The sequence below is a fragment of the Lottia gigantea genome (genome assembly GCF_000327385.1).
Source record: "Lottia gigantea unplaced genomic scaffold LOTGIsca_29, whole genome shotgun sequence".
NCBI classification, from domain to species: domain Eukaryota; kingdom Metazoa; phylum Mollusca; class Gastropoda; family Lottiidae; genus Lottia; species Lottia gigantea.
The window spans coordinates 1,442,342-1,462,125 of record NW_008708943.1 but is presented as its reverse complement, the minus strand read 5'-3'; the positions used below and the strand labels follow the sequence as shown (position 1 = coordinate 1,462,125).

The window sequence follows — 19,784 nt, the reverse complement described above, 5'->3', positions numbered from 1 at the left end:
AAGAGTTTTGCTCTTCAAGTAATAATTATTAGCAAATTGATAAACAGTGAGTGACTGATCACTCCAGTTTACCTTAACTAAATGTATCTTCTTATTGGTGAGCTGTTTTTACCATTGACTGAACTGAGTGATATGTTTTTGAATGTGAACAACAGGGTGCAGTGTCAATGAGATATGATTAGTATTATTTATTAACTACATTTAGCTGGGTTTACATATTTACTCAACTTTATTGAGTATAAACTTTAAAACAATTCGGTTCAATACAGGACCATCTTCAAAAATAAAACCCAGAGTTAGATGATGTTCTTTCTTTCTTTTAACAGACAGTAGTACCATAGAGGACAATGCTCAAGACACTAACAAAGAGTTAGGTGATGTCTGGTGTTTCTTTATACTCAGACAGTGAACAACTTTCTGGAATATAACCCACAGTCAGATGATGTTTCTATAACAGACAGTGAACAACTTTCTGGAATATAACCCACAGTCAGATAATGTTTGATGTTTCTATAACAGACAGTGAACAACTTTCTGGAATATAACCCACAGTTAGATGATGTTTGATGTTTCTATAACAGACAGTGACCAACTTTCTGGAATATAACCCACAGTTAGATGATGTTTGATGTTTCTATAACAGACAGTGAACAACTTTCTGGAATATAACCCACAGTTAGATGATGTTTGATGTTTCTATAACAGACAGTGACCAACTTTCTGGAATATAACCCACAGTTAGATGATGTTTGATGTTTCTATAACAGACAGTGAACAACTTTCTGGAATATAACCCACAGTTAGATGATGATTGATGTTTCTATAACAGACAGTGAACAACTTTCTGGAATATAACCCACAGTTAGATGATGTTTGATGTTTCTATAACAGACAGTGAACAACTTTCTGGAATATAACCCACAGTTAGATGATGTTTGATGTTTCTATAACAGACAGTGAACAACTTTCTGGAATATAACCCACAGTTAGATGATGTTTGATGTTTCTATAACAGACAGTGAACAACTTTCTGGAATATAACCCACAGTTAGATGATGTTTGATGTTTCTATAACAGACAGTGAACAACTTTCTGGAATATAACCCAGTCAGATGATGTTTCTATAACAGACAGTGAACAACTTTCTGGAATATAACCCACAGTTAGATAATGTTTGATGTTTCTATAACAGACAGTGAACAACTTTCTGGAATATAACCCACAGTTACATGATGTTGGTGTTTCTATAACAGACAGCGAACAACTTTCTGGAATATAACCCACAGTTAGATGATGATTGATGTTTCTATAACAGACAGTGAACAACTTTCTGGAATCTAACCCACAGTCAGATAATGTTTGGTGTTTCTATAACAGACAGTGAACAACTTTCTGGAATATAACCCACAGTTAGATGATGTTTGATGTTTCTATAACAGACAGTGACCAACTTTCTGGAATATAACCCACAGTCAGATAATGTTTGGTGTTTCTATAACAGACAGTGAACAACTTTCTGGAATATAACCCACAGTCAGATAATGTTTGGTGTTTCTATAACAGACAGTGAACAACTTTCTGGAATATAACCCAGACATAAATGAGAATATTGTATAAAGTAGGTATCTATCTTGAACCATTATAAAGAGATCTTCATGTTGATATAGTTGGAATAAAAGAAATGGTATTTCCTGTAGAAGAAACAGTCAGAATAGAAGACATATTGAACCAGTGTTTCACAGACGACTAGCTTGCATTGATTATCACACAACAGTCAGTCTAAATGGTAAAAAATAACCGATTAAAACCAAAATAGATAAGAATGAAGAAAGCAAATTTCAAGGGAGATCGAATTTGAGACAAAAGTGACTATTTAGCAGCATTTAGCTGTCCACTAGCTTGCATTGATTATTAAAGTTGAAATGGTAGGTAGTAATTGATGATAAAACAAAAGAGTTGAGAATGAAGAAAACAATTCCAAGTAAATCTTATATGAGTCAATAATTATATTGATATATTGGAATGGGAGCACAGTTTGACAGTCTGCTATCTGACATTGATTATCCCATAATATCTAGTAGACAAGACAATAACCAATTAATACCAGTGATGAAAATGAAAATGACAAAAAATAATCAGGACTTCTTAATTATTTTGAGGGCGAATGATTTCTTTTGTAATGTTCGAAAATAACCATTTGTCTGTTAACTTCAAGAAATTAAGACTTAATAAAAATCTGAAGAAAGAAGAGAAACACAAAACAACCATAACATCAAGGCTAGACCGCCCTACTGAGATAATATTATTTCAGAATGAAAATCAGATTCCATCAAACATATAGCCACATATTACCTGTTAATAATAGGCCTAATTTTCAGTTGAAGACAATTCACTGAAGAAAAAGCAAGAGTGATTTTAGTTAGATCTGGCAGTTGACCACCATTGAATAAATGTTCATTTTCACAATTAGCCATTTATGATCTTAATCTGACATGTCTTGCAAATGCAGTCAAATAGACAGCTCATAACTCTAATCAGGCAAATGCAGATAAATCAACAGGCCAGACCAGAAGACTTACCAATGAAGTCAATCTATTGTGGTCTGAGGTCTGTTGTTAATTACCTTGTATCACCCTGACATATTGTTTGAGGAAGGTAGAACTTCAGCTGGAATGTTGTTAAAATAACAATACTTAGATAAAAACAGGTGTCTGTATACAGCCAAGATTCTGTTGGCCACCATTCTATAGTATATAATACTGTATACCAGTGAGAGAAAGGCAGAACATGCTTACTCCTGCTTAAAAAAAGATAAAAACTTTTAACAAGTGAATGCATGAGAATTTTTTTCATTGACCAGCTAGGTTTAAATGGACCGTAAAGAGGTTTTTCCTAAAAATTTGTATGTGTATCAGGGACACTGATATCATCAATTAACACCATTCCACTAAATATTTAGAAAACCACTTCACAATCCCTGTAAGTTTTATTCTATTATATAACGAGCTAATAGGTTGATATCAGTCTGTGAACAGCAGGATATGCTATTTAAAGCATCCTCTTTGTAGAGATATATATTAGACAGTGTATAAAGATATTAGTTAATTAAGTCTCCTTGAGTGAGATAATAAGACTATTGTTGAGACAATACTAATCACCTCTCTATCAGATCACAGTCTTCAATAGTATCAAATACTTTATTCTTTCTTTCATATAATATATTGGTATAAAATACATTATGGTAGCTCATATACCCACATACCCAATCAACAAGTTATGTTAACTCTAAGAAAGAGTAGTTAAACTGACTCATCTTAATATTGAATTAGCTATGTTAGATATGCCTAACTGAAAAGCTTTAAAAAAGTTGTTGAACTGACAAACCAAATACTTTATTAGCTCATATGAACTCTCTGGAATGTATGTCTAGTTTACAAGCCAAAAAAAATAAAAAATAAACACAATCATAGTCGATTTTTTTAACTCCTTGAAAGTGATGCAGTTGACAAATTCAGATAGAGAGCAGCATCAAGTTCTCTGGAGTTTTCCTCATTATTCTTTCCTTCCACAACATAACCATAAAATAAAATATTTCAGCTATGTTAACTCCTAATTTGTGTCATTGACAATCTAAAATATTTCTGAAGTAATTGGCTATGTGTTCTCTCTGAAATGGTAAGTGCAAGTAGGATTGTAAGGTTATCATGGACATTAAAAGGCTGTACCCACCTGTTTTTATTGGGTCCATCACTCCAGGTTAATAAACAGGCTGATCTTTTAAGTATCAGGTTCCCCTTTACAGGAATCACTGAAATAAAAAATATTATATCTTTATTAATTATTGAATAAATCATAAAAAGAAGGAACCCATTAAGTATAAACTGTAAACCAAAGATTTATCAAGGATAATAACTTATAATATGTTTTCAAGGGTCCTGTCATCAAGCTAGTCTGGGTCAAAAACTCTTGGTACTGACCTTTTTAAGTTTTATGCAGTGTGACAAATTCAAAATCAACCTATTTTTGCACTCTTACAGAACTTATAGAGACCACAGAGAAATATAATCACAGGAGCCCATCGGCCATTTAAGAAAAATCATCTAAAGCTTACTGTAAGTTTATTTTAAAACAAGGGTAAATTTTCCCCAAGATGAACTCTCTATCAAATTGATTCTGATTTAAATTAGAATATAGCTCTATAACTCATAAATGTAAAATTAAAGTTTGTTTTCTAAATTTAAGAGACTAACTAACACAACACAGCATTTAGCTTTCAATATACTGTAATAAATAGGTTTCAAAGATTCTATGTTATCTATGTAATAAATAAGAATAGAGCTGTATAATATAGACTAATAGAATGATAATGTTCAAACTACTCAATAGGGAATAGATACACATAATATATTAGATACAAAACTTTCACTGGAATATCATAATGGGTACAAAATTACCAGTACAATGAATTATTATATTCTGAATCAATTCAAAGCTCAAAACAGATATATATCAATGACAAAGCCCATTAGTTTCGAATAGTACAACAGTTAACCACTATCTAGAATATAACCCAGGGTAAGGTGATGTCTGATGTAACAGATACTAGTACAACAGCGGACCATCCCCTAGAATATAAACTTGAGGTAGATGATGTCTGATGTTTCTATTGACAGTGAATCACTCTCATTACATAGAACATTACATTGATTTAGGTGTTGTCTCGTGTTTCTAGACAAAGGGTACAACAGTGGACCACTCTCTAAAAGAATATAACCCAGAGTTTGCTGATGTCTGGTGTTTCTATAAGCTATTTCTATAGTAATTGTTCCAAATGCAATGATAAACTAATATTATCTGAATAATCTATTGATAAATTTTATTTTAATCATATACCGGTATAGATTATTGACAAGCTTATAAAATAAAAAGATTTCAGTTTTTCTCCTGATAATAATCTAAAGTTTGGTTCACTATTTTATTTTAAAGTTATAGATTTGGAATTACAGACCATGTCAGTTTTCTCTTGATTATAACTGATGACCAAGCCAAAGATTGGAGACAAAAAATCAATCTTATTAAAAATAATCCCGGAATAGATGTTAACTTTTGACCCTGAAGTTTAGACAAGGAAAATCTATAATCAGCTAGGAACGACAATTGATTTACGATAGTTTAATCAGATTCAACTTAAATTACAGTACCAACAAACATGGTGAATCAATCTGAAACTATTTCAATCTACACTGGTACTACACCTCCAAAAAACAGAGCAAGAACCTAATTTGCCGTTTTCTGTTTCTGAAAGGAATAAAGAAGATGCACAACACAGCTCCATGCAGTGTACAATTACTGAAAATTTGCTAGGAGAGCAGTATTTGTCTTATCTTTGGGACTTCCAACTGACAAGGGATCTGCAGCACATATGTTCACACAGCCTCAGTTTTATTTGGTTAGAGAGCTAGTGCCTAGTTTGCAGGTGCAACTCCATTGTCTTAAAGACGAGTCATCATTTTAACATTCAAAATGCATTGTACAATAAGGAAACTTTGCCAGGACCCTGGTTGGTTGCCAAATAAAACGAAGAAAACTCAGATGTATAATTCATATTTCAAAGTCATGTTCTGCTAAAATTCAGTGTCAAACTCTCCTAGGGCAGACCAATTTAAACTTGAAAAATTTAATTTTATTCCAAATCTCTTGAAAGTAACCAATTTTCAGTTTCTATAAATAAAATTTTGTGTCTAGCTTTCAATTAGACACAGACCACTAAATCTTTTCATTTTGCTTCTCTATAAAATTTGTGTCTAATTCTGGACGTCTTTGTTTGACAACAATAACCTAGTGGACTGTGGCAGTAAGTAGATTTCATGACAACAGACGTCTGATAAATCATTAATCTATCTTTATATTGTTTTATTTGCTATACAACAGAGACATCTTTTTATTCTTCATACTTCAGACTTATTCCATATTGTCCATCAGAATTTTTTATTTATTTGGTCTGGTGTCTTCTTGAAACAGAAAATTGTTCAAATCTTTTACATAGATACACAAGTGAAATCCTCTGGCTCAGTAATGATTGTATTTGCACCCAATTATTTTTTTAAAGAAATTCCATTCTAGAAAAGTAAAGTTTACATTCAAAAATCTCTGATTTATCTTATCATGGGCTGCAAATTACCATTCTTTTGCTTAAATCTTTGCAAGGCTTGAAAATATGACGCTGCTCTTCCACAACCCCTTATACAGGCACCTGATCCCTATTAATCATTTCCCATAACCTTATACCTTTTCCCAGAGCCTAGTGTCAGAAACTTGCCCCCATCTTTCACCAAACCCTTACATCATACATTGCCCCAGAACCCCTCAAATATTCCGCCCTTCAATCCAGATCAATAACCTGAGAGCAAGAAATATGATAAACCAAAAAGCTTTTAGAAAAACAAATACTAGAAACTATTGTCAATGTAATACAATTCCTGTATTATCAGCTTTTAGTAGAATTAATATGACACTCAGTGGAATTTATTCAGGGGAGCCTAGCAAGATCAATTACCAAGCCACTGACATAATATGAGAAATACAATATGACATTAGGACAGGAAATGGACCAAGGGGAGTAAAATGCTATCCTAGCATATCTTTCAGAGAATCATAGCATAACTTTCAGAGAATCATATCATAGTATAACTTTCAGAGAATCATAGCATAACTTTCAGAGAATCATAGTATATCTTTCAGAGAATCATATCATAGTACGGTATATCTTTCAGAGAATCATTGCATAACTTTCAGAGAATCATAGTATAACTTTCAGAGAATCATATCATAGTATAACTTTCAGAGAATCATAGCATAACTTTCAGAGAATCATAGCATAACTTTCAGAGAATCATATCATAGTATATCTTTCAGAGAATCATATCATAGTATAACTTTCAGAGAATCAACTTAGATACATTTACTTTTGAAACATTGTACTCCTGTGACGTAGGTATGAAATCATTTGCAGAGAGTCTGCATTTGGGTTTGAACTCCTTTCAGAGAAATGATAGCTAATTAAGGTTTGTACATACTATTTTTATCAGCCACGCATTTCATTCGGAGAGTCCAAAAGCATATAATGGAATGTATCAGGTAAATTTATTCCAAGGTCTAATATACCAGTCAAGTTAATGGTACCAGTATAAAAGCTAATTACAGCCGTAAAACGAACTGAAATTGATAGGCTATAATCAGTCATTAGGAGTGGTCTGATAACAATAGCAGGTCATTATAACAATCTCATATCAGCCCTGGTGATCGTTCAATATCAACCTAGCACTTCAATACCAGCAATTTATATTCAATCCTATTATAGCAATGTTTTTTATATCTACCAGTATCTACCAGTCATATGGCATACCGAGACTCATCACTGTCAAATATCCCGTGTGGAAATCGAAAAAGTGTTAGTTTGGCTGCTGTCCTTGCAAAATTTCCCTCACTGCTTACTGCATTAGCCCAATCGAGAGCCAGACAGCAGCAGTCAGATTCAGTTTAATGTCATTCATATAACACACATTCAGTGAGTTAATAATAACACTTAGAACTGTTATTTTAACATGCTAATGATTAAATCATTTACACAACATGTAACATTGAGTTAATAACACTGCATAATAAACACTGGTATTATAAACTGTCACACAATATCAGCATTCATGATCTTAGCATATCTGGGAGTTCTGGCAAGGTCCAAGCCCCATGATTTTCAAAGAACCATTTCAATAGAGAGGCTTGTCAAAAGTCTCCTTTCAAGTCTTAAAATATTAATTACCAGTAACACAAAAGATCAATCATCATAATATTTTAAGTTACTGGGTACAATGTTTCTGATAACAAGCCTAAAGTCACTATCTCAGAACAGCTGAAAGGATCCATAGATTAGCATCTTGTTTGTTTTACAAAATTAGTTTGCATTGAAACATTCAATTGTAAAGTAGATTTTTCATTGGGTTGAAAGCTTATCTATCGATCTAGAAAACCTGAATAAATATTGAGCGTAAGTTTTATAAAGTACGATTTTTATCAACATAAAGAAGACCTAGGATGCAGATTTTTTTTTTCGATAAAGACAAAATGATTTGGAAAAAACAAAAAATTCCAAGATTCCTGAACCAATCTCTTCTTGCAGTAAAATTTTTGGAAAGACTGCACATTATCTTTCTAATATGAATCTATGACATAAGCCTAAGCTCAAGAAGTCAGAAGAACTAAAACTAATTTGTAGCTATGTGCCAACTATCATTGTTTGACCAATTTTGCATGTTTTCACGTGGGCTAAAATTATAGATCAGAGAATTGCTCTCCAGCCCATAGTTTAACAGTGGCAAAACACCCTCTGGAATATTTAACCTAGAATTAGCTGATGAATGTAGTCTCCATAAACGAAGGTAGTTAAACATTGGACCACCCTCTGGAATATAACACATATAAAGTGATGTCTTGTGGCTTCAGAATACCACCCTCTGTTCTGGAATAAGCCTACAACCCACAATTAGGTGATATCTAATGTTTCTACAAGGAAACACTCGGACTTGAAATATCAAAATGTTCCCTACCTGATAATATTTTCTGTATTTTGGAAGTTGCTTGATTTACAGCATTTTTAATTGCTGTTTTATTCACTTGAGTCAATTCATAACTTTTTAACGCAAATACTGGATGGATTCGAATAGGTGTGTACAGTTCCCTTGGAGCTCGCTTTACCCGAACACTGTCTATGTCACCATAATTCAAGTCTTGTATCAAATTCTTCGCTTTCGGAAGATCATCATGAACACATTTTGACAAAGTTTGGGGAATGCTGAAAATTACACAGAAAAGTACCAGGAATCGTGCCATGTCTTTCATTTTTTATTAACAAAATTTGATAAAATATTTCTGCATTTGGATTGTTTTTGGCGCTTGCAATTTTCTTCACACAAGTCATGTTGTTTTTGCATGGATAGAATTTCTCCAAAACTGTTTATTTTTCCTTAGAAACACTTCCAGAATGGTTCCAATAAATATTTCCACAATTAATTCCTAAAGTGTGTTGTCTAGTCAACAAATTTTTAATTCCATCAGTCTAAAAAACGCTGGTTAGTAAATTTTAAAATTTCAACTTGTCAAAATGTCTATAGGATTTTCAAAATGTGATGGAATTCGAGATCAGTTTTTCAGGAATTTCAGAGATATTTCACCAAAATTTCTAGACGACAGTTCCAGATATAAATTCTAGATAACAAATTCCCGGAAACTAGAATCAACACCTTCAAAGGAATTTCACAACATGGTATTAAAATTCTGATAGAATCCCTAGAAAATTAGCAATTTACGGCACCGAGTGTTGTGATACCGTGTGAATTCATCAGGTAGATGGCGCTATTTTGGAATGGCGGTGCTTCTCCTCCTGGAAATCTAATTTCATTCTTTTTCACTTTCAAGAAATTTTGAGCTCCAAATTGTCAGTCGCAATTTAATTATTTTGCAAAATCATGAAAAAAGATAGAATGTCCTGCCCTTAAATTTCATTGGAATCAAAATCCGATTTTTTTTTTTATTAAACAGCTGTTAATTTGTGGAAGGGAGAATACTCCATTTAAAAACTCCATAAAAAAGAGTTTTCTCCCTTGGACCGTAAATAGAAAGTTGTTTACTAAAGTGAAAGTAAAAGTAAAAAAGTCTATTTAGAATGGATGGCGATAGAATGAAGTTATTTTGTTCTGCAGGAAGAGGGACGGAGAAATTTGTGGAAAAAGAACTGAAAGAAGTTTATTCTTCCGATTTGAATTTGAAGGTATCGGTACGACTTGTTCTTTTTTGTGACAGATTTTCCATTTTTAATGAGCCTATTGGCAATAATTAATAAAACGAAATAAAATGTAATTTTACGCACCACTCTGCGTCTCGTTTTGGGCTGTCGACACGATACGAAACGTCTATGATAATCAGAGTTGATGCAGTGTGCAATGAAATGTGATTCACTGCAAACGTTTCATAGATTCTTGCATATCATAAGCATTCCAGTAGCCTAGGCTTACATAATATTTGATAAAACAAATTAAATGCTTTAGAAATATGTAATTTTTTCTACTGCAGGTTAACAGAGTAACGGATGGAAAAATATTTTTCAGCAACAATGAGACTGAGGATATAAACAGTTTGTTAAAATTAAAAACAGTTGAAAGACTATTTATAGAATTAAACTGCTTCAAGACCAGTCGACTGCCATATGGAAAAGGTGAGCTTATGAAACAATCTCCAGGGCTGTGCTGAATGTTGACCCATGTAAAATAAAGAGTTTATTATTATTATTAACCTGAGGCCATTCTGCAACTTAGCTTATCAACTTCATGGCATCACTTTCAGAGAGTCAACAGCATAATAATGAAAAACATAATACCAAAATTCTGCCATTGTAAAAACAAGTTTATAGCAAATAAATTTCATAAACCATGGATTATTGACATTAATGAATTGATAAATTTGTGTACTTAAGGAGAAATAATTCTTTTTAGTTTGGAGCTAGTCACACAGACCCATATTTTTGTCTTTTCAGGAAAAGGACAGTTTGTGAATGCTTTGAAAAGAAGATTGGTTAAGGAAAGCAGGTTCTTGAGAGCAGCAGACAATTTTCAAACTCTCAACCATCCTGAAAACAAGAGCACTGTTAACATTGATGCACCTTCAACTAAAAAATTGAAATTGGAAAATCCAGAATCAAAGAAGAAAAGTTTCCGAGTGTCCTGTAAAATTTCTGGAAAATTTTCAAAATTAACTTCTGCACAGGTATACCCTATGCCTATAATCTTATGCATTGAGCACAGTAGTTAGTCAAAAGCAAATACTCTGCATATCCAAGAGACATGTGTGTAATTAATTGCCACTTAAAAACTTCCAAGATAGATAGCTTTAAATGCCTTCTGATAATTTCCTGGTTTTGTCAGAATAGGGACAATATGAGTTATCATCCAAAATCTTTCAGAATAAATGACAATAGGACTATCTAAGTATACAGATATCTTGAACCAATATCTTACAGAATAGCACCTGAGCTGAACAGAATGTCTGATTTTATTACAGGAACTGAATATAGAACTAGGAAAACATATTGCTAAACTTACAGGATGGAACATTGATCTTAAACATCCATTATTTGAGGTAAATTGTGCTGTTTATAATCTCTTCAACAATTACATTAATACCTTAGTGGGATATACTTTTGCTGATTTTCACCATGTAGTTGTTCAATAAGGGCAATTAGGCTGTTAGTTATTAATCTGTAAGTTATAACTGTATAATGTATTGGATATTTAGGTTTGATAATTCTCAATGTGCCTAAAATCTTGAAGAAGGATGGATGACCTGCCTTGTTGTTTTGATGGTAATGGAAAATATTCTTCATTTGTTATCAATAAATTATTTTTATTTCATTAAAATTGGTGTGATATGTTATTTTATATTTTATAATTGTAGATCAGTGTACATATCAATGATGAGATGGTTGTAGCTGGTATTCCATTATCCAGGTATTTTTTTTTAAATGTGCTAATATTGAACCAATTTCACACATCAAATCAATAATTTATACCAAGATATAAAATATTCCCCTTCCACCAACCTCCAACCCTCAGGTAGAAAATGTTAATCATCTCCAAAAAGTTGAAAGATGGTCCAGAGAGCCTTTTTCTAAAACCGTGCAACGGTGATATGACACTGTGTGTGCAATACACTGGAGAAGCATATTGTGAGCACATTGTAGTGACTACAGCTTTATTTGATATGATCATTTTTCAGAGAGCCTCTATCTAAAAGAGGTTATATCTTACACAGTGGTCTGAGATCACCAGTTGCTTGGATCCTGGGATACTTAACACAGATCCAACCTGGAGACATCATACTGGATCCAATGTGTGGGAAATCAACTATTTTAATTGAAGCTGTAAAATGTCTGCAGGTATTGTTCTGTACAATTCCTAAACTTGTGGGCATGTTAGACTCAATAGCCCGAATTCCTGAACTTTGAAACTCAACTATGCCAATTGCACCTCACAAAACTGAAAATTTCTTTATGAGGGGCTAGTCCACTGTTGTGCTGTCAGTTTATAGAAACACAAGACATCACCAACTCTATGTTATATTCCAGATTGTAGTCTTCTGTTGTACCATTACTAGCTTTCTTGATTTAATGACTTTATTGTTAGCTGAATTTTGAATTTGTTGGGTACTAATACGGGTGTTATGTGTATCATTTTAGCCCAACGCTGTTTATTTTGGTATAGATAGAAATCACCAGCAACTAAAAACAGCTCAAGCTAATGTTCAATTTGTTGCTTGTCAGAACAACATAAATTTATTGCTATCTAATGGTTTAGGTAAGTCATCTTATATGATAACATATTAGGTAAGAGCTCTTGAGGGCATTTACCTGTTATATCCGAGAAATAAAAGGTGTTTGGAAGTGATTATAGATTTGAGGACCTCAGTAACATGTGAACCAATATCTGAATGAATGAATCAAAACTGTATTTGGGATTTTGACAGAACAGAGGATCTATTTTGTTCCTGAGATTATAGAAAATTATGCCTCATGAGAAATTGTGTTTTTAATGTTATGGTTTATATTCTGAAGGATTTTTCTAAAGGCTTAATCTGTAAGTGTTATTCAAGAAATTTGTGTGTGAATTTCTGTCTGCTATATTTTACAGATCTACCATTTAAATCTGGAAGTGTTGATAAAGTCATCTGTGATGCACCATTTGGTGAGAAACATAAAATAGCCAGTGATATTCACCAGTTTTGTTATAAATTACTTCAGGAGACTCAAAGGTAGGTTTATTTGGGTATATTCACATTTCTGCATCTAATTGCCCCAATGAAGAAGATATGCCATGCATTGTGCAGACAGTTGCATATCTTTCTTCTGATTTTCAGTATTCGAGAGATCTCTTATGTACACAGTAAAGCTTTGTCAATATCTGATTTTTAGGTTTGGGAACAAACATGTAATTTATTGAACCACGACATCCCCCAGGTTTATCTTTAGAACCGGCATCATAAATTACCACTAATCTAAAAGGATGTTTTGTTTATATAAAGATATGCTTATCATTACATCATTGTAGTGTTAATTAATTTTCATTAATTTCAGAGTCTTACAACCTGGTGGACGTTTTGTTCTCCTGACCAGCTCTAGTTTACGACCTTATGTTGTCAGTCTTCTTAAGTCTTTCCCTGAACATTTTAAAAAATATGAACACCTTCATTTAGAGGTTGGGAATGAACCTCCAATTGATACAGAAGAAAATGGAAATGAACATAGTTGTGAAAATTCAGGGAGCAATTTTATTTCTGTGTTAGATAATCCTTATAACATGATCTTAGAGTGTGGCATGAAAAATCTGACTCCTGGATGTGAACAAACTGTTGATAAATATGACAATGCACCTGATAGAGTTATGAATACATGTGAAAATGTGACTTGTGTATATGATTCAAAGGAGACAAAATCTAGTGATGAGAGTGTAAAATACATAGCCCCTTCAAAACATGACAATATAAATTATAAAGCTATTGAAGTAAACAGTGGACAGATCTTAGATGAGAAAAATAAATTATTGTTCATTGAAGATCATTATATGAAGTTAGGAGAAACTCATGCTTATATCATTGTAGCTGAAAAAAGACTTTGAATTTCTTAATATTAAATACTTGAGTTTCTAATCAAAAGTGAAAACCATGCAGGAATGGCTTTGGACATCTTAAAAGTCTGTCATTGTCATAGTTCAACACATAGTGTGGTCACATAGTCCCTCAGGTAGCTCTCGTCAATTCTTTTAACTGTCCTGGTTTTCAACAGTAGACAGGCTTTGTTCCAGAAATTTCAGAATGATATCCTATCTCACAGTAGATAAGCTCCTAAAAATTCCCCTATTTTATCCTCAAGGTCAAGGACATTATTGCAGAAAAGACCTTCATCCACCCAGATTCAATGAGCTCTTGACATGCCTAAACATTGTTGTCCCATTGTATTCAACTGTATTTCAGCAGCATGTAAAAGAAACAAAATGAAATTATTTCCATTTTTAATCAACAAATATAAATCAATAAAAAATCAACAAAAAATCATAGTTTATAGATAATGGTATTCAAATTAATATTTCACATTTTTCAACTGTGAGGATGGACAATTGTCTTTGATTACCCTGCTGATAAAAGGGGTGTGGCTTTATTACACCATCTTAATGGACATAATTTCATCAACCCTTAACACCTTTTAAAATAACAATCTGATGTAGGGTTTTCCTACATTTTTTTAACAAAAAATCACCTGTAGATAAATAAGACAACTATATTTCTTTAACACTACGCTTTCAACTCATCTTGATGATCATATAAAGCACTGCCTCTATTGCACATATATATATTGTACAGTGATAAATATAGAAAGAGAGATCATTGATTGGTTAATACTAATTAATCATTCATATAGATTTCAGCAAAATAAAACAATATACTCCGATATAAGGCACAAAGGGGCATTATAATAGACTGTCAAACCTTTACATACAAAAAAAATCACAGATTGAATAAATGTTGAGCTACTACATTGTTGAAAAGCTGTGGTTATGCAACTAATTTTTGTTAATCATAAAATTGCAGTGTCTGCCCTAGAAAAACAAACTGGTTTATAAAAGTGCAACTGAACACTGGCTAAACTCAATCAATGAGTATGTTTATACTGATTTGCTTCAATTTATCGCTGATGAGGAATTGTTATTCTACACTGTGTGTTATAAGAGTAGAGCACTACAAAATTTTGTCATAATGTAGAACATTGAAACCTTGTATTCAACAAACTCAAGTAAGTTTACGCATCCACCTTTTACGCCATAAAATTAGCTAGTAAATAAACATCATAGATTAAACTGTTGTTGTGCCTTATCAGCCACCATTTTGGCTATGGAAAGAGATGAAGTAGCAGCTGGGGAGGGAGCATTACGAATGTGTAATATATTATGTCCTATATCACCCTCTCCACTGTCAAATACAAAATCTTCAACTAAGTTTCCCTCATTGTCCAACGCTTGAGCTCTCACACCACTTGGTCCTCTGGAATATAATAAATTATTTATAATGATATAATGATTAGAAGACTGAAATTGTTTAATTCTGAGGTCCAGACTATCTAACAACACTTACTTTATTACATCTTCTCTTTTTAAACTTGGAACAAATTTCTGTAATTTTTTAACTTGAGCACCATAGAATATTCCTTTATACATTTCTCCCATACCATATAGTAGATGTTTGAAAGCTAATTTACGTAGACCCCTAGAAATGAATACTTAAACTATTCAACTATCAGTCAAGAAATCTCACTTGAAAATATAGTTCTACCAGAACTTTAAACTTGTCATAAACCTCATAAACAGATAAACAAATAATACATACTTTGACAGTATAAGGGCAATAAATCTGTGATAAAAAATTACATACTCTTATGCATACCGTTTTATCAACATTAGATCACAAATCAATGAAAATGGAAAACAATGCCAAAATTGAACCTTTGACTCTTAGGAGAATGAGCTTACTCACCGATAAGCCAAGGCGTCATATAAATCTTTCACACTGAAATCAGTGTAGGAATACCCCTCTCGTTTAAACGCTAAAACAGCATTCGGACCCAACCATACACTGCCATCCATCCTTGGGGTAAAATGAACACCTAGAAAGGGAAATCGTGGATCTGGGACCTGAAATATAAATGGCAGGATCAGAAATAAGAAAAAAACATTGAAATCATCCCAGAATGATACAGAATATATAATATTAATAAAATCATTCAAGATATTTTTTAATGGTCACAATGGAGACATCAATGAAAATACGAAAAACAACTGATGAACAGAGTGTTCAAAGGGTTTCAAACTTACTGGATAAATATTGCCTCGAACTAAATCACTTTTCTCTGGTTTTAACATGAGGTATTCCCCTCGGAATGGAACTACTTTTGGCTGAGGGTTACAACCAGATTTCTCCGCTATTCGGTCAGCTTGTAATCCTGCACATGTTATAACATATTTACCACTGACATTCTGATTCTGAAAGATCAATGTAAAGTCGAAATGAGAAATGAAATATTAACAAAACTTTTGTTCTGTATCTTATCTTTGCATCAATTGACTATTGTCCTGTGCTACTTATGAATAAATTAATTTTAAGTGAAATCCTGATGATTCTTGAATATCTATCCTGTCAAAATTCCCTTGCTGCACACTGCATGACACTGCCTATCTTCGTTAGTCCAAAAAGTAGGATATGAAACTTCATTTCATTCAAATTTAATGCTTGTGCTGCATTACTCAACCAAAGTAGCTTCTACTCAAGAAAGTAAATTATAGGCAAATAATCCTCAAATTGATAGCTCAATAAAGGTTCAGATATATTTTTAGTTTGTCTTACTGGTTGTTTTCCTTTAATACTGACTGGATAATCTAGACTATCAGATTCTGTAGACTCTGTTTTCATGTCAAACTTGTCAGCCTCAAAGCCAGTGTAAATAGTTCCACCATGTTTTTTGAATGATTCCCCATAATGTTTGGTAACTACGCCCCAATCTACTATACCAGTGTGGGGAGAATGAATCGCTTTTAGACCCTGAAAAATATAGGAACCATTAAGTTAAAGGGATACTCATGCCTCATCAGCTAATTGCAGTCGGGCTCAGCAACATGTACACCTGGTTTTGTCATTCTATAAGATTTTGAAAATGGTTCAAAATGGCTGTTTATTGTCCTGATATAAGGGACAATCCCTTCCGATTGAGTTTTGTAAATTGATCATCATAAGTCTACTGGCTTCATGGTTTTGTTACTTACCACACAATTTGGTTCTATTTCTTTAATTCCTTCAGGTCCTACCATTTTTAAATCTGGTACAGCATTTTCCTTGCCCCTCTCAAATAGTTTCTCCAGACGACTGACTTCATCTGGTTCCGTTGCAACTATCAGCTACAAATACAAACAGTATTTAACCATTACATGTACATCACATAATTTAAGGTTGTAGAGATATTTCTAGATTTACTCAATGGTGCGCACTATATTTGCAATTATACAGTATTTATTTAAAATGGCCTATGACTTAATTGGAGATTATAGATTACAGAATCTACCTAGCTGACATCTCTCAGAGGCTACATAAATTTTAGATTATTCCGGTCCTATATTCATGCCCTGATGAACAAAAATATTTCGCTTGGACTATACAACAAACAGGCTAAGTGTTCTGAAAAAACATCTTGGGACTTAGGATGTCCTAGGGTTTTAACATTGTTTCAAGGATAACCTTTTCGTGAAAATGCATGCCAGATTTTCAGCAAGCCAACAAATGTAAGCTGTAGCTACAAATGAAAATCTTACCTTTCCACATTTATTATAAGGTACATTGTGTTTATCACAGTATTCATATGCCAGTTTCAAACCCTCAACACAAAGTTTAGCTTTCAGCGAGCCTGGCGTATAATAAATACCAGCATGTATCACTCCACTGTTCCTTCCACTCTGGTGAAATGCTGAATACAAAATGAGGACAATGTCAAGGTTGAATGTTAAGGTAAGAAAAGATATCTGTATGAATCTAGAGACAGTACACAACAAGAACAGGACAGATAATGATCACAATATATGTCAAACGTGAATAGTTTCAATTTTTTTATCTATTATTCTTGACTGATCATGATCATATTTTACGAATGAAAGAACAACATTTTTTCATATCTACAAAGAACTAAACCTAAGAACTAACCTAGAGAATTTTCCTTTTCTACCACAGCAAATGATAAATTTGGGTAGCGAGTAATAAGTTCGAGGGCTGTTGCCATGCCAACAATTCCTCCTCCCACAACAATAACATCGTACTGATTGGCTCCGGCACTGAAATTTCAGATCAAAGACAAGCATTAATGGAAGAAATATTCAATTATGTTATGAATGACTATATTATCAGAATAAGATGGTACTAACTTAGTATAAAATACTTACACTATTAAGCTTGCTCTGAAAGATTTCAGGAATAGACAATGTTTACTTCATACAAGCAATTTCAAAAGCAACTTAATTTGACAGCTGTGAAGGGCTAAAATAACATGTAGAACAGAGCATGCGTACTCTTCTTAGACACCTGATACTACTCTGCAACATGGTTTGTGGTTTCAGCATCTCTTATATTGCTAACATTTTTTTGGGTATACATAAGGCATATTCATGAAGAAAACCATTTCAAACATTAAATTCACTAAACAGGAGTGAAAAAACTGTGAGAAAATTCCTTAAATAAACTTTTCACAACAGAACCGAAAAGATTTCTCAGGAATGAAAGTCTAAACGATATTTCTATTTTTGTTTTTTATCTCCAGGGCAACATAATGGGTCACATTTCTTTCAAAACATCATTTAATATACCTTATCAACCTTTTTCATTATTTTTTCAGAAAATAACAAAAATTTCAGACATTTTCCTGGTATCTGGTTTAGATAATTTCTTTTTTTCAATCTTATCAAGGCTTTCGAGTCAGATAAGCATAAAGAAAAAAAACATAGCCTAAAAATTTCATTTCTTAACTTTTAATGGAATTTCATTACAAGATTATCTTTTTACTTTTAAGGAATGTGTTAACCTTTCATTTTAGATGCATTATGTGTCCAATTAAAGGAATTGTAAAGGAAACTATACAGGCTTATATTGCAGAAGATATTTTACAGAACTTTTTTTGATACTTGCTTTCAGGGGTAGTATAATGTTTGAAAGAAAATAACCACTGTAAGCACCAAAACTTGAAGATCATCTATCCATCTTAAAGGAGGACCTTCACTATCCGTTCGACCAATCATACCCTTGTTTCAGAAACAGGAATTTTTTTAGCTTACATAATCAGTAATAGTGTTCACAGGTCATCGTCGAAATTTATGCCTTCAAATCCATGTGTATCCAGAATTACTCTTGTTTGAAAGATAAAAATTTGACTTGAATTTTAGTGAGACTATGCCATATATAGAAAAACACATATATAAAAATAGACAGTGAAATTTCTAGTTTCAGGTATATTAGAAGGGATTATGCAATTTTCATGCGTTTTAGTACTTCTTAAGACTATTAATGTAAACTTATAAAAGACATTCTAAGACTATCATCACTATTTTGAGACTGATTTTCCAATTCTCTTTAAGAATATCAAAAAATGCTAATGACTTTTTGATTTGCTTAGACAATAAGTAGCCTTCAAATCCTACATTGTACACATAACTAAAAGATGAAAGACTACATAAAGTTTTAATAAACCCTAACCCAGCTGTATCAAATACTAACCAAACAGTCTAATGATGTAACATCAGATTTAGATGACTAAAATACAAACACGGTCTACTTTTATCTTTCTATTATGGTTTAATTTGGCCATTTGACATTTTCCGCAATTCCCCACGTGGTTTTACGATACAAATAAATCAAACTCCACCCACTTTTCAAAATGACAGATTGTAAACAAAGAAATTTGACCAATCAAATTTGCACAATAAAACTTCGCTGAACAATGATTTCTCACCCCCATTTCAACACCATTATTGTGCTGTCAGCATTCTCACGAACTGCACGTGCCTTACCTTGTGGTTAGTCCTCTCTCCCTGTGTTTGTTTACGAAGTATGTTGAAAGAAGTGCACGATTTTTCTTGAATAAAACTGGAAATGGAGATCTA

General features: G+C 32.8%; 2 protein-coding genes across 2 annotated transcripts; one reads left to right on the top strand and one right to left on the bottom strand.

Annotated features, from left to right (window-relative positions):
- Nucleotides 1-11,124: 11,124 nt before the first annotated feature.
- LOTGIDRAFT_118689 (hypothetical protein) lies at nucleotides 11,125-12,859 on the top strand (the record flags this gene model as incomplete). Its single annotated transcript, XM_009056843.1, has 5 exons — nucleotides 11,125-11,187; nucleotides 11,503-11,555; nucleotides 11,824-11,983; nucleotides 12,284-12,401; nucleotides 12,735-12,859. Coding segments are annotated over 5 exons (519 nt in total), but the record flags the coding sequence as incomplete, so codon positions are not given.
- Nucleotides 12,860-14,942: 2,083 nt separating this feature from the next.
- LOTGIDRAFT_215736 (hypothetical protein) lies at nucleotides 14,943-19,704 on the bottom strand (the record flags this gene model as incomplete). Its single annotated transcript, XM_009056842.1, has 9 exons — nucleotides 19,692-19,704; nucleotides 17,839-17,966; nucleotides 17,454-17,605; nucleotides 16,911-17,042; nucleotides 16,495-16,689; nucleotides 15,966-16,133; nucleotides 15,628-15,785; nucleotides 15,229-15,360; nucleotides 14,943-15,138 (listed from the first exon to the last, which is right to left on the bottom strand). Exons 2-9 carry the CDS (start codon nucleotides 17,912-17,914, stop codon nucleotides 14,943-14,945), a joined length of 1,209 nt encoding a protein of 402 aa, XP_009055090.1. The 5' UTR covers nucleotides 17,915-17,966; nucleotides 19,692-19,704.
- Nucleotides 19,705-19,784: the final 80 nt, after the last annotated feature.